The sequence below is a fragment of the Geospiza fortis genome, unplaced genomic scaffold (assembly GCF_000277835.1).
Source record: "Geospiza fortis unplaced genomic scaffold, GeoFor_1.0 scaffold7, whole genome shotgun sequence".
NCBI lineage: Eukaryota > Metazoa > Chordata > Aves > Passeriformes > Thraupidae > Geospiza > Geospiza fortis.
The window spans coordinates 4,637,345-4,662,063 of record NW_005054344.1 but is presented as its reverse complement, the minus strand read 5'-3'; the positions used below and the strand labels follow the sequence as shown (position 1 = coordinate 4,662,063).

Sequence of the window (24,719 nt, the reverse complement as noted above, 5' to 3'; positions counted from 1 at the left end):
AACCAGCCGGCTGGGGGAGATGCCGCCCCGCAGTGACTGACAGCAGGACCAGCTCTATGCAAATGGCGCCGGGGGCTCTGCCGGGGCTCTCTCTCCACACGCGCCGCCGCCTCTCGCCTCCCGCTCCCCGTAACGCGCCCTGCCTCGCACAAAGCAATTGTTGCTTTTTGGGGGGGGACGTCGTTACACGTAAAATCATCTCCAGCACGGTTTCAGTTTGAGATTGTGAGAGGGAGCTGGGAGATGTGTCAGAGCTTGTTACTCCAGCTAAATTAGGTAATTTTTAGCTGGGTAACGTGCTAATCTTTAAACCTTTATGTTTTTAAATCCTGCGTATGTCTGGTCTCTTCATACAAAAGTGTATTTTGCTTGTTTCTTCTCGCCTTCTTCAGTCTGAAGCCTTATGTAGGTCAGGCTTGGCTTAAGCAGATTTCCTGAACCTGCGTCAGCTTAAGCTGAAGGAATTTTAATAAACCCTCCCTTGTAGGCGTGGGCCTAAATGAGACTAGCCTAGTTAAGCCTGATCTTTTTCTGTTTGTGAAAAAGAGCTGAGCAGAGCTAGGGACTGCATGGTGGCTCCAGGAACGGCTTCCTTAATTCAAAGATAACAATGGTTGGGAAGGCCAGATCTTCTAATTTTACCTTATCTGAAAAGCTCGATTTGCTAAAACTCGTGAAGCCGTATGTTAAAATTCTCGAGGAACATACCAATAAGCATTCTGTAATAGTGGAAAAAAACAAATGCTGGGATATTATAGCTGATAACTACAATGCCATCGGAGTAGATCGCCCTCCTCGTACTGCACAGGGCCTGCGCACGCTGTACAAGAGGCTCAAAGAATATGCCAAACAGGAGCTATTGCAGCAAAAGGAGACTCACTCAGATTGTAAAAGCAGCATTTCCGAGCCAACCAAGAAAGTTGTGGAAATGATTCCACAGATTTCCAATGTGTGTTTAAGAGACAGGAGCGGTGTTCAAAGGTGAGACAATTCTTTTTATTTTGTTACTGAATGAAAATTATGGCGCCTCCTATCTACTTTGTAATGCTTTTGCTTGTGCCCAGGCACCTAAAGGAAGTGTTTATCAGAGAAAATTCCCAATTGGGAAACAATGACAAACATAATACTGCTGTTGTTTTATGAGAAGCTTTATGTTGACTTAACATTGCATTTATTTTTTTCAGCTCTTTCAAAGCTTGTTTCAGAGTCTTTGTCATACTCTGGAAAGTGAGGGTTAAGAGAGAATCAAAGAGAAATAGTAGCTCCAACCTCTACCCCTCCCCTACCTTTTAATAGGCAGATTATTCAAACACTGGCAAAGTGATGGCTATTCTCCTCCATTTAAGGTAATACTGCAGTCATTTTGCAACATATGAAACTGTTACCAGTTTATATAGGATTTTTAATAAAGTTAGTTCTCAGAACCAAGAAATCTTATTCACCTTTTTTCTCTTGTTTACTTTGGTGTTTGCATGTTATGTTTTAGCTAATCCCGAACCTTTAAAGAAAAAAAAAAACAAACCTGATTCTCCACACTGCAGTGCCTTTGTGAGTGCAAATGTTTTTTTAAATTATACTTTTCTTGTACTGATGATTGTTCCCTGAAGCTGGAGCAAAGCTAATAGCAGTCTAAACTCCGAGCAGTTCTGTGTCATATGTGAGGTAGTTTAAATACAGAGAGAAACTGAGAGGTACAGCACTAGAAGTTTTCTTTTTTTTTTTTTTGCAAGGTTTCTTTTTTTTACTGCTCAGTAAAGTGAGACACACTGTCTAGATTTGAGCCAGACATAATACAGGCAGGCACTGTGCAGGCTTTCTCCCACAGCTGGCTAATGCCCCTCATATCTGACTTGCAACACTCTGCTGGTTCTGTATTGGTCCTTGAGGGATCAAAAAATGCCTGGGTCGGATTTTGGTTCCTCCAGATACAAAAACTAAGCTAGGGAGTGGGGGAGGGAAGTCAAATAACTCCCCAGCAACCTTGAGAAAGCTCTGATTTTTCTTATTTTCCCAAGCAGATTAATGGGAAGCGAACTTTCCGTATTTTAATCAGATATACTGATAGTGAGTGCAGCAGCGTAACGCTCTAAGAAAAGCTGGCATGCGCACACTCACTGAATTGGATTCATGGTGCCACTGGTTGAACTGAATGGTAACAATTGTCTAAATCCCAACATGCCAGATGCTCTAAAAATATTCTGTTGTGGGTCCTTTGCGTAAAGAAGTCTAAAGCAACTGGACTGTGCTGCTGCTCCTGATGAATGCCCCTGGAGGAACCATTCCAAAGAATTCTCTGGAACAAAATGAGGCTTTTAATTGCACTAATAAAGGTTGCAGTGTCTTGACTACCAACTTTTGTAAGGAGGGGGAAAAAACCATAGTGTGAGAACTTTAGTTTGTAGATCGGCTTATAAAAAGCACTGACGCTGTTAGTGAATGATTAAGAGCTAATGATCTCCATAGTTTGTGTCCTGTAATTTAAACAATTTTTGCAGGTTTTTTTGGGTCTGGGAACACTGACTTGATTACTGCTTACCCAAAATGGTTGTTCCTAGGAACAGCCACTATACTGTGGGCTGAAGGAAAAGAACATAATTTACAAGATTATTTTTTTTGCCTGCCCAAATACATAATTATTTGATAGTTCTCTGAGTTGCATTTTACTCTAATTTTATAAACCCAGTGTTGGGTTTTAACTCACCAGGATATGACTTAGGTTTTGGAGGAGGGAAATATGACTTATAACGAGCCCAAATTCTTAATCGCACCTTTAAGGAATTTCTAGCTTGCTGTGATTAAATGAAACCTGGTGAATCATGGGTGCCTGCAGGCTTATAAACACCATGCCCCAATTGTGGTAACTGTTGTTTGTCTTTCTTTCAGTCAAGTTGTCAGAAACAACATTAGTAACCACTATACAGGCAGCTCTTTTGTTTCTCAATTCCTTCTTTCTCTCTTTGCTGTCTAATTGTTTTCCACTTAAGAGGCTGACTAAGGGGAAAAAAAAAAACAAGCCTCATCAGAGTTACCTGAAGATCTGGTAATTTTTCTAGTTCTGTGTGGATTACACTATTAAGAGCTGGATTTTTTCCACTGTTTAGAGGCTTTAGTTTATGCTACACAAAATCTCACCTTTCTTTCTTCTATTTAACCTCTCTTACTTTCTCTTTCTGCTCTCTCTCCATTTCCTTTTGTCAGAATGACCTGCTTCTCCTGCTGGTTGTTTCCACTTTTCTCAGGCTAGAAGCTGGCCAGGAGCCAGCAAATAAGAAGGAGAGAAGCTTTATTAGAAGCTGTGGTTGTGAAGAGGGGGAAAACTCAGAATTACACTCAGCACAGGGGAAAACAAGTGAAAATTTGTGTGCAGGATAATACTTCCTATGCTGAGAGGACTAAAACAATGTGAGAAAGAAGCATTTAGGAAAAAGTGAAGCTTTGTGGCATGAGGTAGAAGAAAGTAAGGTGATATAATTGATTCTCTATAGGCAGCTCAGGTAACAGTCAATAGAATTAAGCTTATCTTGGTTTTTTCTTCAGGGGATTAATGAAAGGTCAGTTTTCAATAGCTGCTTCAGATGGACAGTAGTTTTAAAAGAATTTTAAGATTAAATAGTTTGTGTGGTTGACAGGCTTTATTTTTGGAAAATATATTGCTCTGACCCTCATGGGCCTTTTTCCAACTGAGTATTGAGAAACTCATGCTTTTATTATAGAAAATGCATTTTCATGTTAATGGATGGCAGGCTAGGTCAGGGTCCTTCAGAAAATGCAACTATGATTGCTTATTTCTTTTAAACCCAGAGTTTTGAAGACCAAGGGAGAACCAGAAGTTAGGATCATGCTACCTTTTCATTAAGGATGTAGTGCATTTATGTGAGAACAGGATGTCTGAATTACATTTCTTCTTTGCTTCTGGGAATTTGAACCTACAGCTCTTACTAACCAGGATGACATTTTAATAATCAGATAGTTTCTCAGTGTATGGCTTGTAGGGCTCTGAAGGCATTTTAAGTTGTAGAAAAACTCCATTGTTCACCCCCAGATTTAAGATGGCAACTCAAGTCCTCCAGGATTGGGGAGCATCTGTGAACGTTACGTTCATCATGGATCCACTTGCTGCCTTTGACTGCTAGCAGCAGTTTTTGAAGGGTTCAGAAATGTTTTGAGTCTGTAACCACCAGTTATAGCCTCTGTTTTAGACAGTCCTGGCCATGAGAGTGCACTGACTTGGCTGTCAATCCCAAGTTAATATATTTGTGTTCCCATGTAACTCTATACTGCCATCCCAGTCATGCTGCAAGTATTCTTTGTAGATCTGTACAGTAATAGATCAAGAAGCTGATCTGGCTTTAAAAAGCATTACCTGAATGAAGGAGTGATGTGCAGAAGTGTAGAGTTTCAAACACAACTGATGGTAGACAAGTGTCAGGAACAGCTTGAGCCATTATTATCATGAAAGCCAAGGCAATGCCAAATCATGATTTGAGATGCTGCTGACTCAGGGATTTACACAAAGCCAGATGAGTCAAGTGGGTGTTGTTCTTTAAAAAAGAAATGCACAGAACTATAACCTGTTCTTAATGGAAACATTTCTGTGTCTTGAAGCTTCAGAAGAAATATTAAGATGGACGATTCAAAGAGAAGGAGCAAGGATTAGCTTGGCTCCCAAATCTACTGGCAAGGGTTGTCTTTTAGGCTCTGGTTTCTTTTCCCAAGGCTCTTTGTGTAATTTTATTTAGTGATTATTTTATGTTGAAAAAAAACCCTAAATACTTGGGTGCATGAATCAGAAACAGAGCACATTAAAACAGGGGGATACAAATAAATTTGGAAGATGGGAATGTTTCTGCCATAGTTCACTCCATCTAAATTAATGTCCTTTTAAAATCACCTTTTACATTACATTAACATTTTCCTCTCTTACTTGCATGACTTGGTGCTGCTTTTTTTTTTTTAAATATAGTTTCATGTGTCATTAATAGCCCTTCTTGCTTCTTCAGTGTCAGAGGGGCCTACCAGATGAGGTCTCTATTTTCTGTACTGCCTTTAGAGCAATAAAATCTGAGTAAGACAGGGCTGTGTCTGTGTGGTAGAAAGAGGGGCACAAGTGGTGTTCAAGTAATGGAATAGAGTCCCAGGCATAGATAGCAGAGTAGTATTCAAATGAAGCTTTGGTTACTTACACCTATGCCTTTTAAAATAGTTTTTAATGGATTATTTAAATATGATTTTGTGTGTTCTAGTGCTAGTATCGATAAAGAAACAATTGCTGGTACCAGTTCACCACAGGCAATGTTGGATCACCATCCTGCGACAGTCATGATGGACTTGCAGTCAGAAGAGGATGTCAAACCTCCTCCTTCTCTGATTATAGACTCACAGCAAAATGAGAACTTAGAACAAGAGGAAGAACACCAGCTGGTGCATATTATGGAAAGGTCTCCTTCAACATCAGTGTCTTCAGTTGATATGAGAGTGATGATGTCTCCTTCCCCTGTACCAAGAAGAGATGAGTTTTTTAGGCTTGAGGTTGGAGAACGCTTTAGACCAATGTGTGGTTATGACCCACAGATGTTACAAATGCTGAAAGAGGAGCATCAAATAATATTAGAAAACCAAAGAAAAATTGGTCTTTATGTCCAAGAAAAAAGGGATGGTTTGAAAAGAAAGCAGCAACTGGAAGAAGAACTGTTGCGAACAAAAATCAAAGTAGAGAAGCTGAAGGCAATACGACTACGCCGTGATCTGCCAGAATACAGCAATATCTAAATATTTTATTACTTCTGTCATATTCTTTGAAATACTTGATAATAAATGCAAAATTGTTTCTTATTTTAATATGGATGAATCAAAATCTGGGCTTGAGACATGAAAGCATATGTTGTTTAAGTACCTTAGAAAAATACCTTGTGTGGGTTTGAATGCACCAACTCTTCTGGTCTAAAGTATAGTCAAATCCATGTTTAAGTGTTTAGATTGATAAAAATCCAAACTTTAAAAACATTTCCACTTATCTCTAGAGTTTTGATGAGCTAATGGAAATTTAATTCAGTTCTTGTTAAAAATTTGGTCATATACATTGTTTTTTCATATAATCACCTTTAATAACTTAATTAAGTTGCAGGTAAATAAATGCATATAAGAAGGAGAAATAAGAGGCCATGTTTAAATGTTTTATTCTTTTTTATTTGGTAAATCTTATGACAGTAGTGACGGTTTGCTGATATATCAGCTTGGAAAACAAAATTACTGGATTGTTATATTTTTTTAATGTTCAGTAGACAGTTGAATAAATGTACATCTTTTTAAAAGTTGATACTTTTTAATTGTTTCCAGTGGAGAAGTGTTTCCATAGGATGTTATCGAAATAGAGACAGTGAATGCAACACTTGGTTTTTAAAACTGCATGCATGTGTAATTTGTGTGTACAGTTACCATGATTGTGTATTCAGTTATAGTAATTATACTGGTGATCAACCACATAAATATCTACTTTGCTCATTTGCATGCATAATTACTGCAGTGCATGTGCAACCAAGACAGTTGCAGGTGCCTTTGATCAATATCACTATGACTATAAGCTACTGAAATAAAATAGTTTCTGTATGTAAGTAACATGTGACTTGAAATCAACAGCAGATTGTGTTATTCTGGGTCCCTTTTATAGATCCTGTTGTTCCCATCTTTCGATTAGTTTCAAATAAAAAGCCCCAAATGAAAACAAAATTGATTCTTCTATCTGTCCTGGTAGCAGCTGTTTCCTCTGTAGTTATGATCAACTTTAATAACTGGAAGAAAAATAAATGAAAAATATCAGTCCCAGATGATTAATTTCTTCATAATTCTTAGTCTCCTGCCTGTTGTGAATGGATCCACAGCTGCCTTAGACCTCTGGCTCCTTATTCCCTGTAACAATGCTTTCCCCTTCCTCTAACCTTTATAGCAAGAAAAGGAAATGAAGGACAGCATCAAGGAAAAAGACAGAACAAAGGAAATATAATTCCTCTGGTGCCTACCATCTCAGAGGGGCCCAACAACAAAATGAACAAAAGCAAAAGGAAAGAGACTATTTCTTCCTTGCTCCTGTCATCACTGTTTTCCCAAATTGGTTTCTTTCTCCACTCCCACAAACCTCTGCATGCAAGCATGGGGCAGTGGTTTGCATCAGCAGACTCTCAGTGAGGTAAGCCTCACACCTTGTTGGTCTTCTGAGTAAATCAGATACCACAGGGGTACGTACTTACTGAAAACTGAAAACTGGAAGCATGTAAGCATAGTAGAGGCGCGAATGGCACTTAAAGAATTGTAGTTAAATTTTGTGATATAATAATCTGGACTGTCACTGCCCAGTATAACTTTAATAAGTTTCAGGTAGGAAAAGTAAAGGGAAGCAAGTCTTTTATTTACAAACTGAGGAAAACTATAGACAGTGAAAACAGGTGTTGACAATCTGGAGTTCCTCAAAACTTTTTCAGTTGTTTTCTTGAGAAGAGAGTACTGTTAAGTGTTCAGGGAATTTTTGTGTGTACTGAAAATGATGATGCCTGGATAAGTGGCCTTTGTTCCAGTACAGTCCTTGGCTTTCTGCTGTGTTTCTTAGTTCAAGGACATTGATCTGTTTTTGTGTAGCTGGAAATGCTTCAAGGAGATACTCACTTCTCTGAGTTTACAAGAATCAAAATGCTGGCTTTACTAAATAAATATAGATTTTATTTGTTCTGCTTCCCAGAAAAGGGAAACAGCACTAAATTATCTGCCCTTGTCTTGTAATTTGGAAATGTCTGATCTTATCCTTTCAGTTGAAAATCAGAATTCTGGTTTCTAGTGGTAAGGAATTAATTTCTAGTTTCTTTTCTCATATATTATGCAAATGAGCAAGTTTTTAAGAGTTCATAAAATAATTCCCATATGGCTTATTGTCTTGCAGTGGTTTTGAATTATAGGTACTCTTAACACTGACCATCAAAATGCTCTGGAGACTTTAGGATGTTTTCTTCTGATGCTATATGAAGAGGTGACTTCCAGGGTTTCTACTAGCACGGTATTTTTATTTCAAGGACTAGAACTAGAGGAGTTTTCAGTCTTGGGAAGCTTATAGTCTTTTCTCAACTGGCAGGCAAAGTAGTTGCAAAAATAGGACCCTGCAAAGAGCAAAGTTTCCCTTGTGTTCTTGATGTTGGAAGGGGAAGGATGCAAATGAGTGAAGAAATAAAACGTACTGTCCCCTTACAGGTGGTGTTCTTCCATGTTTCGTTGTTCTGACTTTGTGTCACTTGTTAGTGGAAGACTTTTGTTCTTTTCTGCAAGCAGCACCTCTAGTTCAGAGATCTCTTTTGCTAGATCTCTAGTTCAGCTTCTCATTTGCTGTGTTCTCAGTTTTGTTTCTTTTGACTTTTGGGAAGCTTGGGAAAGGGGGAGACATCTCTTGAGTGCCCACGGAGCTCGCTCCTTCCTTTACTAGTGAGATGCTTATTTCCTTTCACTAGAGAAGTGTTTCTTCCTTCAGTGCCATTATATTGCCCTCTCAGTTCAGTGTGGTGCTGACTATATCTTATACCTCTCTGTGTTGGTGGATTTACATTTCTTTCCCACTCCACATCTGCTTTGCAGTATCAGGTTGTCTTTCTGAGTCAGACTTCTCACTTCTCCATGCCTGTTCCTGGTTTTTTTCCATGTATTCCTAATGTTGGGTACATGCACCACAGCTGTGGCTGGTCCTTCTGGACCATGAAGTGCTATGAATTTTTACTGTTCCAGCAAATGATGCTGTGCTAGCATATGTGAAAGGGATGGTAGGAAACCCTTCCCTCCTTCGCCCTCATTCTTATCCTTTTACTCCCTTTGCTACATCTGGCAGTGCCATTCCCTGTCTGCATGTTTATAATGTACAGAGTACAAGCAGAGTAATTTTAGGCAAGGACAAATTTCTACCATATGTTCGTGTCCTTCTACTAAGATAACTGCAATAAACAGGCTGTAGGAGTAACTTAATTCCAAACATCTAATGGATTTATGTTTAGGATTAGAATAAAAAATTGTACCTATGATAACTTTGTGATAATTGTGATAGCATCTTGTGTAATTTTATCTATCCAAGTAACTGGTTAGCAATCAGCCTATAATTTCATCACTGCTACCTAATGATCTTGCTGTTTTTGTTCCTTCTTCCCCCTGTAAGCTTTTGATTCCTGTGGAATGCTTGTTCTTAGATGAGAATTCTTATCAGGTAAAAATGGTAAGAGAGAACACTCCAAGACTGCAAGAGATTACTTGTAGCTAATTGCAATTGTCATACCCCTGTTTTCTAATATTTTCCACTTAACTAGCTTAAATTTATTTCTTTCATTTATACTTCTACACATTCTCTGACTTGGGATTTCCCCCCTCCCCTAGAATTAATATGCATAAACTTGAGCTTGCATACTGTTGTCTTTGGGCAAACTTGTGCTCACTGGATTTCCTGTAGTCAAAGCCATTAAGTTCCTTACAATTAAATGATAGTTGTTTCTGAGTGGGAGGAAGAAACAAGAAATTGTGGTACCCAGGCTGCTTGGCTAAGCTGTCTTTTAAAATTTCCTATGTCTTTTTTTAAAGTGCTTTAGGATGCTTCCATGTCAATTTTAACTTCACTAAAACAATAAAACAGTTAGTCAAGAGGATGATAAAGTGTTGTTTTCCTAAGATGTTGATTACTTTTCCATTTTGCTTATGAAAATAAAAAGAGGCCTCTAAAAAGAACACTTTTAGCATTAAAATGCATTAAATATAGCTTCTCAGTGTGTATACCTAACAAGGAAGGCCATTATTCTGTTTTCAATATCTAGGTCTTAACTAATTTGACAAATCTTACTGCCTGGGGATTGAAGTAAAAAAAAAAAAAAAAAAAACCCAACAAAAAAAGTGCTGTTTACAGTAGTTAAAATAATGTCTGTTAGCTGTCTGTGTAATACAGGACTAAATTTCAATCATTCTGTGACCTCTTTTTCTGTGTTTTATCTCTTACTAAAACCAAAAGTATTTGCCTTGGTGTCAACCTGTGTGTAGTGATGCTTGCTCTTGAATGGCATCCAGTTTGTCTGGGTAAAGTTTTTCTCCAGCTAAAGATGCAGTTTCCTGAAGTTCCATTGAGTGCTCACTAACAAAATGTGGATTCTTCCTTGTAAAACCTGCAGTTGTCCAGTGGTAAAATAGTTGAAAACCTTGCTTTTGATTTGTGTGTGTGGAGGGGGGGGATGAGGCTTAGAGAATCCAAGGAGAGCTCAGCCGTCTGTAGGCATTGGCATTCCCCACTGCCCCTGCCTTTCTTCCATGCTATGGGATTTTCACTCTGTTTTTTCCCAGTGATTGCACAGAATGATTTGTTGATGCATCCAAATATCTCTTCAGTATAACACCTTGTTTGAGTCTGTATTACTCACACAAGAAGAATATAATATAGTTTTAATTGAATACTTAATCAGCAGTTACTCCACATAATTTATGATTTCTATTTGCTCTTTAACACAACTGCAGACTTGGAAAATGCTGCTGATTTTTTTTGTATTTTAGACATGTAATTATATCTTTTTTGAAAAGGAGTCATTGTTTCCTGGCCACTCCCTTTTGGCTCTTGATTTTCATTTCTAGTTAGGCACAGTAACTAGCATAATTTGACATAAATATAATGGAAAAACAATTCCACTGGCTTACATTGCTCCTCCAGATTTGGTTGACTTCAGAGCCCAGTTTGGTTAGGGCTGTCATTTTGTTTACAGTATTCCGTGTTGCCATTTGCTTGCTTTGTGTGTTGTTGAAAGAGTCTTGTCTGTATTGCTCATACTTTCGCAAAATATGTAAATTTTCAAAGTTTGGAACTTTCTACATTCTTGAAATAAGTAAACCAGCTTATAAATTACTGATTTTTAAACTTTTTTTTTAGCTTTCATTTAGCAGAAGCACTTGGACAAAGTATTTATCTAGTTTGGGGATGGGGAGGAGGAATGTTGGACTGCCTGTGGTTAGTTGCTACAGTATTGTTTGTCCTGCATTGCATCACATAACAACTTGCAGTAGTGTCAAGTTGTATTTGTTGTTAATCACTGCATATGTCATGTGAAAGAAATAATTCATCATAACTCAGCAGCAGTTTGCAGATACATTTTCCATAGGCCATTTGTTGATACTATAAAGAACGCCATTTTGTAAAGTCAAAGCTTTTATGTGTGGTACCTAACACAGATACAGGATTAAAACCTGTATGTTGCTATTGCTGTGTTGTGTCCTCCATTCTAATATGGCATTTGTTTCAGGCTGCACTGTAAGCCACCCCCAGACAAAATTGAATTGTAAGCTCTGCAGGTTTCACCCAAGTAATGTCTGCACTGCTTTGCACTGTGAGGAGGCTTTGGCAGAAGGCTGTACATGACAAGATGACCTTAGCAGCATTAACTGTCAGTTTGGCCAAGCTACTTTATGCTGCTACCTCCTCTCAGGCTAGAGTGTGTGTGTCCTATATATGTGTTTGTTGATGACTCATCTTTTTCCTGTGAAGCAAATTGCAGGGAGAATACTCTGTTTAGCATATATTGAATTTTTCTCATCTTTCCTTTGTAGTGTTCTGGTTTCCCTGTGCTTTTGAAAAAGTACTTGAAACTTGGCATCAAGCTGGTCTTTGGGCATTCATATAAAACCTCACTCAAGTTTGTCTTAATTTGTAAGTCATTAACAAACGCAGAAGGTGGGCGTTTTCAGAACAAGTTTTTTACACTTTGGATGTAGTCTGTAACAACTGATTCTTAGGAATCAGGCCTGTCTAGCCTGAGCACATTGCACTCTTGAGAGTGGATCAGGGAGTTCTCAGCTCTGAACACCTTGAGTGAAAGCAAGAAAATGTGTCTGTAGTTCTGCCAATAATGGGACAGACAGCCTCAGTGAGGGAGCCACTTTGTTTAGATCCAGGGGACTGCAGATGACAACAAGGATCTCAAGCACATGCACCCTTCTTTTGGGGCAGTAAAGATTTCAGAGCTGTTGAGCTGTCCAGCTGGATGGGTAGTGGCCCAGCAAAAGCCTGGAAAATACGGGTTGTAGCTCTGTGATTCAGAGTGCTGCATAGTGTGTGTGCAGAAAAGGACTGGACTAAGTTCATTTAGGAAATTTAGCCTTTGCTGTTGGTTATAATTCTTTCTGCTAGATAAAATATATTCCTTTCAGAATAGTTTTTGTTATGTAACTATATGTGCTAATGTGCTGTACTTGAGTTTTGAAAATACACAATTCCTAAGTGAACTTCTGAGATGGCACTAAAGATGTTTTTCAGCAGTGCAGAACTTAAATCTACTCAGAAAGTTTCAGATACTTTAGCTCTGAAGATCTTATGGCCATCTCTAAAGCTTGTTTTCAAAGGAAGTAGAGATAAATCTAACCTTTTTCTAAATCTCATGCTTCTCTCATGAGCGTGCCCATGCACTTATGTTTGTAGGCACTCATATACCCAACGAGATACACATGGGGCTGTTGATAAGAAGAGCTGCACGTGCTGCAGAGGCTTCCCAGTGACACCAAGGGTCAAAGCAGTCCTTTGGGAATAGCAAGTAGTGCTGGGCTGCTCTGCTGAGGGAAAGCTGCCACATCTCCATGTCTTCTAGCGTTTCCTTATATAAGTGGTCAGCTCAGGACCAAAAATAGGCAGGGTTGACATAAAGTAGGGTCTGTTAAAGGCATCACAAATTTAAGGCCTCCTGCATGGAATCATCTTATTAATTGCATTGGAATTTCAATTCAATATTCAGTTTTCTTACATCCAGAGCCAACAAAGACAGCACAGTAAACACCTTGTATCTCCACAGTGATTAATTTGTTCTGTTCCCTCCTTCATTTTCCTGGTTCTGTTTTGCTTTCCTAGTAAGAATTACATCTAAAGCTCTAGGTTTTTGTGTTTGGGCCATAAATATTACTTTTCTGCTTGGACTACTGAATGGATTACATTTATGTAAATCAAAGTTATGTAACTTGATTTGGAAAGATTACTTTTTCCCTTTCCAAATATTTCGTCAGCCACTCTGCAAGTAATCATTGCTGCATAACACATGAAAGTTCTAAAAAGTATGACTCATCCTTTGTGTGCCTCTTCACAGGGTAATGTCATAAATTTTAAACAGTCCTGTTTAAATAATTTAGGACAGGAATATGTTGTGTTTCATGCTTATGACAGTGGGCATAAGTTTTATTGATTACTTGTATTTTAAGGACTCTTTACTACAATCCAGGAAAATCAAAGATGGCCATTAACAAACACAAACAGGACATTAAAAGTGTTTTTACTTCCAGTTCGTGCTAAAACAGATGTTAATATGCAGGATATGTAATCTTAATAAATCCCTTTCTGCCTGCTTGCTTTTTGTTACTGATCTGTCTTTGCATTTCAGAAACAGAGATTTTGTACAGTACAGAAATAGTTCTCTAATAGTTTTCTAAAAAAAAATGATAGAAGTAATAAGAAATGCTTAAGAGAATACCAAACCACATATTTTCAAAGTACATATGGGTTTAGCTGAATACTTTCCATTTACACTTAAACACAAAAGGATGAACACTTACATCTCTGCAAACTGCTTCCAAAAATGACTGCTTTTTGAGAAGGCTACAATTAGCCTGTGATTGTGTTATAGTCTATTAGCTATTTTTTAATAATGTGGGGGTTTTGGTAATTTAAATATTTGGAATATTTTCATATCACATTTACACTCTAATTTATTGCAATAACATTCAACATTTACAGAGCCCAAGAATAAATTTTGCTTTTGGGTCTCATTTCTGCATTTATTTTTTGAAGTAAAAACCCCTTTACTTGACAAATTAATCAAAACAACTTCCAATGTGGATGGCAACATTAAGAAGTATAGTAAACAGTCGATTTGGATGGCATTTGACTGGTTCCAATGTTTTACTGAGCTGATCTGGCTCACTGCGCCGAATGATGCCTGCAGCCTTTCAGAATTCTCAATGATGCTGGTTTTTCCTTTGATAATAGGACTTGCACATCTATTTCTGTAGACCTGACAGAAGCTTTCAGCTTAGTTCATTAAATTTTTACAGTGAAAGCTGGAGTCAGTTGGATTTTTAGACAGCTGAGAGGTTTAGGAAGAATAGTTTTCTGCCATGGAGCTGTAATTTTAAAAGTATGTGCTCTGCATCCTCCCTCTTCTACAGCTGATACCCTTAAGAGGTGAATGTTTCATTAAATGGTGATGAGAGGACTGCTCCTACAGGTTTGAATTAAGTACATCTGCCAGCTCTGTTATTGTATATAGAAGGCTCCTATTTGAAAATAAAGCGTTTAAAAACTCACAAATAACAACCTGAACGCAGTTTTCACATTCTGTTGGGTATCACCATTAGGTACGTGATTAAGGATTGTATTTCTGTGGGCTTCCTTGCCAGTTCACAGAATGGACTGTGTCAACTCAATGAGTCACTATTCAGTATTTTCTTTCCACCTCTTTGTTCAGTTATAGAGCTATGCCTTGTTCTCTGCACATTTTTCAAACTATTTTGAATTATTTAGCTAATTTTTTTTTAATCTGGTGCTCATTGTGATAGTATCTGAGTGCCTATGAGATGTAATTGCATTTCACAACATCCTTGTGAGACAAAAAGTTGATGCAATCTCCACTTCTAGGAGATAAAGCGCGAGTTGAGGCAGAGAGAAAAACACCAAAAGGCCCTACTTTTATGAATGGTGCAGACTGAATCATGGAGGACTGCATTGTCCCAGTGCTTTGGGATACTGTACAGTTAATCTTTCCCAACCACAACTTCCAGTTACACCCATGAATGTTCGCTATTAATACAAATGAGGCGGAATCATAAGTCAGGCGCTCAAACAAATATTTACTGCTGAAAGTTGGGGTTAAATGACTTTCTTTACATCACAGAGAAACTCCAGAAGGCATGCAAGTAAAGTCCAGTTCTTTAAGGCATTATTCAGCTTATCTAACCATAAAGTTTGACTATCTGTCCTTGCAGCCTTGTCCATCCCACACCTTTTGCAATTTACAAGAGAGCAGTGCAGGGATGGCAGAGGCAACAGCAGCCTTTTTTCCTACTGCTGTTCCTGCCTTTCCAGCAGTTCAGTTCTCTGCACTGAATGAACAAGAGGTCCCATGGCAGTGTAGTGCAGCATGCTTTCTCTGAAGACTTTATCATGGATGTTTATGCACAGTGGGGCAGATCAGGTCACTGGAACACCTTATTTTTGACATCTTCAAACTTTGCTTGACTTCACAACCTTCAAACTATTCACTTGATGAAGATGGGTCATAGGAGTGGTGGGCAGGTGGGTAGCATAGTTTCTTACCGTAAGGTTGTTAATTTTTTGGGTTTTGGAGCAAATTAACATTTTTAAAAAGATTATTCTATATAATTAGGTATTTTCATCTATGTAAGGCAGGGTTGAAAATCTTATATTTCCCCTTTAAAGTAATAAATTTCTGCAGTAAGACATCACTGAATTCAGTGTACACCATTAATAGCAAGGCATGCAGTGATTTGCCCAGTGAGTTTTGCCCAAGTTTGATGACAGCAAAGAAATTGAAAGACCAAAAATTTTTTGTGTTGATGAGCAGAAGGTACTGAGGGGACTTCCGGGAAAGTGACACGATGATTCAAGCTCTAGCTCCTGCTTTGCCTATGTGGACTTGTCCACTAGAAGATATTTGTCTGATTCTGGGTCTTGTGCTGGTCCTAAACTCAGAATTGATCTGCGTTTGTCTTGCAGGGAATGATCTGTGTAATGGATCCAGTTCAGGAGCTTAATTACCTCCATCTCTTATGTTGCGTCTAAACTTTCCATTGCAGCCCTATTCCTATTCCTATTCCTATTCCTATTCCTATTCCTATTCCTATTCCCAAAGGAGCAGCTACCAAACCTGAGTCTGGCCTGTTTACCAGGACGCTGTGTTTATGTGAGTGCCCTTCATGTCTTTGTGCAGTCAGTGCCCTTCTGTGCTCAACTGCTTGCCATTTTTTATGGGACAATACCATGTTGTCTTTAGTTGGTTTCTTCTGTTGTCATTTTCCACTTCTATTTTCCCTGTCATTGCCTAATCAGCTCCTGTTCTCATTTTTTCCTCCCAAGTGTTCTGTGATTTCCCTCAGTGTTTTCCAGCTGTACATTTTCATAGTAAATCTTGCATTTTGAGGGTCAGAGATGAGATGCAGTAAGTTCTTTTTTTTTGCACCACCTCCTGCTCAGAAAATTCCAACTCTCTTCTGGTCCCTGACTCTTATACTGGACCACAATCCCAGTCTGCCTGAGTGATTCTCCCTAACCATCTTCCTAACATATCCTGTTGTTTTCTTACTCTTTTACTCCCTGTCTGGTTTCTAGCCTTTCCCTGCATGCTGTGCTTCCAGCTTAGACTTCCAGTCTTTTACCGAGTTGCCAATTTTCCGCTGGTTACACCTCAGCCTTCCTTTCCCAGCCTTCCTTTCCAGCAATAGTCTTTCTTGTTTTCAGGCTTCATCTCCAAAATTGCTTTTCCTTGTAGCTGGTCCGTGTCCCTTCTGCCATCCTTACTTGTTTGGTGCCAGGAGAGAGGAACATGGTCTGAAGGAGAAGGCCGTGGAAAAATTCCCTGCTGGAATTGTGGAAGAAACTCAGCTTCGGTCTGAGCAGTGAAAGCTGTGACTACAGAGAAACCTGTTCTCAGCCTCAGAGCATGTCCAGTGTGTAATCCTCAAGAAATTAAGCTGTAGATACTGTACAAACTGCATTTATTTCTAAGAGCTTTTAGATCTCAGGAATGGAAAAAGTTTTAGCTTAGCAAAATAAAAAAAAAAAAAGTTATCTCCTCCACAGATTTTTAGATTCTTTGCCAGAGCATTGAATTAGTAGAGCTTCTAAAAGAAATAAGAGTTCATTGTGGCTAAGACTGGATTAATCTGTGATTTTTTTTCTTATAAATGGTGATTTTTCTTTCACTGCCAGTTTTTATGAACATTGTGTGGGTGTGTGAATATGTGTGCTTAAACTGAGACAGCTAGCATGGAAGATGTACTATGGATTCATGGAGGCCTGGCAAAGTTATTAGCTATGAAGATCTGGGAAAATTATTAGCTTTGTAAAATCAAATCTACTAAAGAAAATCCCCATAGTATTGCATGGTCAGGAATCTAGAGGCTAGTTTGATTGGCATTTCAGATTATTAAGAGACTTTGAAACAGAAGTTTTAAAATATTAAATTTTTTTTATCATTTGGATTTTTCTTTAAAAATAATTTTGGATTTAGAGCAATGATGTGTTGTCCAGAGAAAATATTCCTGCTTGAAATATCATTCTTCAGGTGAGTTTGTTATCTGTGCTCATACATGAGAAATTAATTACAAATACATTTTGTCTTAGAAAGAGAGGTCCAAAGCACTGGGTTGTAATCAAATTAATCTGAAATGTAATCTCAACTGTCATTGATTCCTGTAGGTTTAGGGCAAGCCAGCTTGCCTCTTACTGTTTGCACTCCTCCTGAGGTCTCACAGAAGTTCCATGGGAAGAGTTACTACATTTTTTTTCCCATCTTGGAGGCACACTGATATACATTTACATGCTAGCATAGTATTAAGTTTATTATTAGACTGAAATAGCTTTGCAAGTGAAAGATAATGCTATCTGACTCATATTTCTTTAAATATGCCTGGGATATCTTAGGAGTGTGTGACATATAGATCTTCCATAGGCAACTAGACATTTAACTGCTATGTAAATGTCTGTTCTCAAAATGTTACAAATTAATTAAGGAACTTTTCGGTTACTTCCTCTGCTCAGAAGAAGGAGATGGTGCAGGCTCCACGGAACAAACTGATGGCACCTGAGCAGAGTCACTGCAGAGGCTACAGAAGAGCAGTGGCATTGAGTTTGGGCTGTGGTTCATTCAAAGCCTCAGTCTCCTTTTACTGCAGTTCAGATTTTTTTATTTGCCGCCCTCTACTTATTAATTATTCCTTTGTGCTAGAGTGCAACTTGAATCAAAATTGTCCTCTCTAAGCTGTAATTTTTGCATTGTGCCAGTACTTTTGATTGAGAAGATTCAGAGCAGTTGAGGGAAAGCTCACCTGTTGTTTCATACCTGCTTATTGTCATGGAAGTTCAGGTGTGAAGGTGATGGGTAACAGAGGAGCCATAGTTTAAAAATCACCCCAACCTAAAGGTAGCTTCTACAAAAAAGATGGGCAGCCTCCCAGCCTCCTTGGTCCTAGCTGCACATACCCCTTCCCTGTATTGGCTGTATTTGGTGATGGGATCCATTGGGCTGGCTTTCCTGCAGCTGGTGGATGAGAAGCAGAGCAGGACAGGGAAGGAAAGGTGAGCTCATGGGCTTTGGCAGCAGCCTGCACTTGGATGGGGTTAAGCCATCCGTTAAACCACACCTAGGCCAAGGTGCCAGTGCCCGGCTCCCTGCAGTGTGCCCCTCTGGAGTGCTCCCTGCAGTGTGCCCCTCTGGAGTGTTCCCTGCAGTGTGCCCCTCTGGAGCGCTCACTGGAGTGTGTCCCTCTGGAGCGCTCACTGGAGTGTCCCCCTCGCTCCTCAGGGCGACGCGTGTGCTTACGGTGCTGAGCCACAGTGCCCTGGAAATGGACGCTGGGGTTACCCCGGGGAATCTTCCACAGTGCAGCTGCTTTCTTGCTGCATTGGGAGTCACCTAATGCACTTAATCGATGCATTTTCTCTAAATCCTGCTCATCAGAAACTGGTTAAACTGGTTTGCCATTGGAATGCTCCCCGTCCCCTCTCCTGGATCCTGTCCCGATTTCTGTAAATCATCACCTTCCTGAGGCTGCTGAAACTTTTCCTCATATCAGCGAGGCTGTGGTTTATATTTGGAAACCTAAGCCCTTGTTTTCTCAACCACAGAGAGAAAGCTTTACTTGTGGGAGCTTTTCAAAGCCTTGTTAGCCATGACTTTAAAGTTCCCAAGCCCTTCCTTTGGGAGCAAAGCCATGTCTCTTGCCACTGTTTCTTCATGGTTAAGCAAACCTCACTGCCAGGCTGGGCTTTTGGCTGCTTGGGAGAGAAATGAGTGGGCATAATTTCCTGATGTTTCTCATACCACAGGGTATGCATGGTTGCTGTTACTTATTAGTTTCACTCCAAACTGATTAACAGCAGAGCCCAGAAGGTACAATTGCAGTTTGTCTTCCAGTGTCTCAGCAAATCCAGCTTTATTTCAGATCCTGGTCTCTGAGCAGTAAGGGGTTTCTGTTGAATCCACTGCTTACTGTACCCCTATATCAAAAACTGAACTTAGTTCCTGTGCATAACATGCCATTCTCATTTCAATTCCTGAAGAGCTCATGACACTGTATTTATTGAATTTGAATATTCTGCTATTGCACTGGAATAATCTTTAAAGTTAAATAGGTGTGAAGCTGAATACAAACAAAACTGATAAGATTAAAAGAAGGTTGAATGCAAGTACCTAATCGGCATTATTGGTGAACAGGTTTAGGTTTTCTATGCAAGGAAATTATGTGAAAGATAATTTTGAGAGGATGTAATTATTTTTACATAGAAATGTTAATAAAAAAAACCAACATTACGTTTTTATCTGAAAATATGCTGTAGTTATTGGCAAAAGGAAGATAATTTATGTAGCATAGAAACAAATTGTTGTTGACTATTTGTGTAAACAGAAGTTATGGTAATTCAGAAGACAAATTGAGGGAAGAAATCTGAATATTGCAGAAGCTATAATGTTTTATTTTCCCCATAGGAACATGGTAGTATTGCGTGGAATATTGGTGCCCAGTTTGCTTCTTAGTGGAGACAGGATGCTTTGGAAATCTTCAGCAAAAGTCACTATAACAAAAGGCTGTCAATTTCCAACTTTGTTTCTAAATTATTTGTCTTCTAATTATTTTAAATGAAGCAGGGATAAGAAAAGTTTGAACACTTGTTATTGACTTGAAAGTTAAGCTACTGGTAATTCAGATAATACCATCCAGGATGCCCTGAGTAAAAGAGCAATGACCATAACACAGATCTCAGGGGTCACCAAACTCATGTGGGAGGTCAGTGAAGGAGACAAAGAGGTGGTCATTTGTTTATGGATCGCCATCCTTCAAGAAAGAAGAAGAAAATCCTGCAGTGAAATCTCCAGTTCTTGCAGTAATAGTTTAAAATCTTAATATAAGGAAAGTAGTTGTTGAATAAACTAAGAGAATCAATTTGAAAAACAAAAAGAAAACCATCTTGCATTTATCTGTTGAATCAATTTGCAATTAGAAGCTCAATATAGAATAAAATTAATCTTTTGCAAGGTACAGGTTTCCTCTCTTCCCCCCTCTCTCTCTCACTTCTCTAAATCTTACCACTTGTGATTACTGAATATCCAATAGAGCCTTTTAACTCTTTTACAGAGCTGCACGGATTTTTTTGTTACTGTCTGTTTCATTTACCAAGATTCGTCTACAAAGAATCCCCTACATTTCAAAAAGGGTTACTGTGTTTCATATTCTTATCCTTCTGTGAAATGCCAGTGTTCAGTAGCTGCTCTGTTATTCCTTGGAGATGGGGACACATCTGCTGCATGAAACTACAGATGTTGGCTAATGCACTGAAGAAACATCTACGTATGGAAAATCCTGTCTGCTTTAGGCACTGTGTCAGCATAGAGTTCTGTACAGACAATACAACTTCTGGGGTGTTTTGGAAAGAATATTCAACTAGATAAATACAGCATTTTTCATTTAGATAATACCTTTTTAGTAAACACCAGTCTGAAAAATTGAACTCATTTTAGGCGTGTAACTTAGGAGTATTTTGCAGTTTTAGGAATCTTGATGTAGAAGTGGTAAAGCTGCTTCTTTGTTGGACTGTTACTGTGAGCAAGAATTTCCTCTTGCTGCTTCTCCTTTAAATACCAGTGCACTTGCAAATTTTGGAAAAGTTAGTCCGTGGCATAAGCGCTTTTTTGTAACAGATTTGTATAGTGTTGAATCCCAGATGGAATCAAAGGAGCAAACCTATTTAAGCTTTTAACCAGCATGCAAGGGTATTTTAATGAAAATTAGTCTGATTCTCCTTTTGAAGCTGTGCATGTGCTGAAAAGGAATGCTACAGATATTCGTTTAGGTAATTCTGATGGCTTCTCTACCATTACTTGTCTCAGATTGCTAACTCTAGCATGTGTTTATTCTTAATCAATGTTATAATCAACTGCTGTCTATTCTGTTATCATTTCTTAACCTTATTGACCTAAATATTGCCTATTAATATTGACATCCGTGACGCTTATCACTGGGTAACTGCTGACAAATCTAAATCAATCTAAGCCTAGTAACAGTGTTTGAGTTGGTGCATACTCAAGAGATGGTCTGCTTCAAGATTTGCACAATTAGTTATTTTTGAAGGGTGCAAGGAAAGAAGTTGAAATTATATTTTCTATTATTACAAGTATGGTTATTCTGCTACTTTGTACAGATGACTTGAGCTCCAGATCTGGTTCCTGGACTCCTTTGTTCCCTTTTCTGAGTTCTGTCTTCCTGTGCTTGCTTTCAGAACATTGCCCAGCACCATCTCACGAGGACCCTGTTTTCATTTTCTCCTGTGGTCATTTCCCTTTTGCTTTTTTTTCAGCGAGGACCCTGTTTTCATTTTCTCCTGTGCTCATTTCCCTTTTGCTTTTTGTTTCAGCCTTTCCTTTTATTCTTTTTCCATTCTTAACATTTTGTATATATGTCAGATTAGGAGGTCACTTACTATTGCAACAAGTAATCTTATTTCCCTGGAAATACATACTTTCTGAAACAATGTAATGTTGTTTTGCTTTTTTTTTTTTTTTTCAGGATTAGTCCTTGTGCGGTGTTCTGTCTCAATCCAAATTTACCATAAGGACAGGAAATATACCACTTTGTTTATATAAGACGAAATTTATAGATTGGTCTTGATTTTTTTGAAATGCAAAAGACTGTACACTTTATCAAGAGAAGCTGAGATATTCTTTGTTATTTTATTTCCCTTTTAGATGCACTCTATTTGCCAACATCAGGGACTGCAAAGGAAGAAGCAGCTCAGGAAGCACCTGACTGCCTTGTGAAATATTTCAGTGTCGTGTGGTGTAAGGCATCAAAGAAAAAGCACAAGAAATGGGAAAGCGATGCTATTCTTATTACAAAAGGAAAGTCAGTAATATTGAAAGATATGGAAGGCAAAGACATTGGCAGAGGTACTGTAGAATTGCATACTTGCTCAAAGGAACACCTGGCAGAAAATCACTGTGCTTTGAATTAACAGAGACCCAGCTCTTTAGATATTTTAGTTCTTCATACTAATGGTGACCACAGGATGAAAAAACAGTGGAGATTTTGGGTTTGCTTTTGGTTTGTCTTTTTTTCTCGGAGTGGGGGGGAAGACTGCAAGACAGCTTTATATTTATTGCATATAAGGCAGATGCATGGGGGAGGCTGGAGCAGGCTGAATAACATAATTCACAGAAACACCAAATGCTAGTCCAAAGAGACAGTCTGGAAATCAGCGGCTGTACTAATTCAGCAGCAATGCTAAATGAGAGATGAGTAGTTGATTTTGGTTGCTCACATAATACAGAAGTGAAGGTGTTAAAATTTAGGGAAAAGATACAGGTAATTTTCTTGTTGATATCTTGGTCAGCAGTAGGACAATCAGGAATTTCAGGAGTTGGATCTTTACTTTTCAGCCTGTCAAACAGCTAAAAATATTATGTTTGTTGGAAAGACAGGCAAACAGCAAAATTTTCCTGCCCAGCCAAAGTCAACTGTGTAGCAATTTTTAGTCTTGTAGTTTTAGCAGCAGCTGCTGCTGTAAGACATAGTTTGGGTTGATATCAGAGTTAAAAATAAGACTTGCAAACCATAGGCTGCCATCAACTTGGAGCAGTAATTTTTTACTGAAAGCAAAGCAAGAATTAACTTTGCTAATGGAGCCAAAGATATTCTGTAAGGGAGTAGGATTGGACAATGTTTTTGCAAAGCATAATTTGATTTATTTTAGGTCAGAGATGGCTTCTCTGCTCTTTTGTTACAACCATGACATTGTGATCTCATGACATTGTGAGCCTTGTTAGGACCAGGCAATTTTGATTTGCAAATCAGTCTGTGACTTAGAAGTTAATTTTAATTTATTTATACCAAAGCAATATATGTACAGACTTGCTTGTTTTTGAAAAAGGCAGAGTGAAAGAGAGTAATGCCTGGAATGCATCAGCCACCACCCTGTTGTTCTTGTGTTTTTTCAAGTCCTGTCTTCTTGAATTAGCAGCAAACACAATAGAAAAATGAACATTGTGATTTTCTCTTAAAACTGAAGTTAAAAAAAACCTAAAAGTTTTTTTACGGTGTTTGATGGTGTCAGAGAGCACAATACCAATGTCATTAGTGCTAACTTGCCCATTCAGAGTTGCTTTCAATTCATATTGATTCTAAGAAGATAATAAATGGACCAATTTAAGCAGTGTGAGTGTTAAATTTCTGCAATTATTTAACTCACTGAGTGAGAGTGAAAGGTCCAGCAGTGGTGCTTGCCTCCAAAATTGTATGTAATACTGGGAAGTTTATAGTGTGCATGAGCCCTTGGGATTATTATTTTTAAATAGGAAGAAAAAGGCAAAGGAAGATTTTTTCTTTTTTTTCCTTAGGCTTACCAGGGCAGGATCAAGGATGGCACAAGGGAACCTAAAATCAGCACAGCTTATAGCTCATTTTTGAGGCAGCAGAACATCTTACTGTTCTCCTCTGCAATGTCCTAATTCCTTAATAATGCATTGCAAAGAATTTAGGACGTGCTCTCTTGTAAATTGCTGTATGTTACAGAAACGGTTATTTCTGGCAGCTGCATAAACAGTTGAGCTTTGTAGTTTTGCTTTTTGCCTTCTCAGTTTCCATCTACCCTTAAAGCCCATCCAGTATTAGAATTAGACTCTTCTGACCAGAACGTGCACAGGGATACACCTGTATTCAGTGTGTTCAGCCTGAAGCTATGTGGAGGTAATAACAGAAAACAAAAATGCAGAGCAAAGGGAATCATAAATGCCCTCCCTAAGCATCCTATTTAGGAAGACACATGTATTCTTTTGTGTTCAGGCATCTTCTGCTCTTTCCTGAAAACAAGTGTTCCTTCAAGAGCCAAACAAGGTTCACTGTGTGCTTTCTGAATACTTCCAGAGGAGAGGAAGAAAAGTATCTCCCTTTCCCTTTTGGCCAGACTGTTTTTCAGCACTTGCTGAGACTCTTAGACTGTGAAGCTCGGTAATGTTTTCCTCTTAAAGGAATTCAGATGCAGAGCTTCACCTTCCAATCTTTCACACTCCTAGAAGCGGCAGACCCGAGCTTTGCAAACAGCTTCCAAGAGTCTTTATACTTTATATATGGTGTTTATTGGATAAAATATGCCTTGGGAGGCCATGCTTCTTTCTTCACAGCTGAGTGATCTAACTGCTGGTCCACACAGTCTTGCCCTTTTTTTGTCTGGGGGGTTTTTTGGGGTTTATTTTGGCTTGGTTTTTTTTTTTTGTTTGTTTGTTTGGTTTTTTTGTTTTTTTTTTTTTTTTTGGGTTTTTTTTTTTTTTTTTTTGGCCTCAGTAAGGATCCAAGCCTGTTTATCCAAATTTACACAAATTCAACAATTGAAGTAAAGAATTCTGAAACAGAGATGTGGCTTTGACCTCACCGAGTTAGGAAAATAAATTATATGTCCTCTGTTTCTTATGTGA

At 38.6% G+C, this 24,719-nt stretch overlaps 2 protein-coding genes across 3 annotated transcripts in view; both read left to right on the top strand.

Moving 5' to 3' along the window:
• Positions 1-24,719, top strand: part of RAD54B (RAD54 homolog B) — a 63,832-nt gene that overhangs the window by 17,011 nt on the left and 22,102 nt on the right. The window contains exon 4 of one of the 2 annotated variants that reach the window (XM_005422897.2): positions 21,999-22,199. The exons of the other annotated variant lie outside the window; for it this stretch is intronic. Coding sequence (XP_005422954.1) covers positions 21,999-22,199 — 201 coding nt within the window. The remainder of the gene's footprint in view (positions 1-21,998; positions 22,200-24,719) is intronic. 2 annotated transcript variants of the gene reach the window in all.
• On the top strand, positions 125-6,721 carry FSBP (fibrinogen silencer binding protein). Its single transcript, XM_005422896.2, has 2 exons — positions 125-981; positions 5,244-6,721. Exons 1-2 carry the CDS (start codon positions 611-613, stop codon positions 5,767-5,769), a joined length of 897 nt encoding a protein of 298 aa, XP_005422953.1. The 5' UTR covers positions 125-610; the 3' UTR covers positions 5,770-6,721.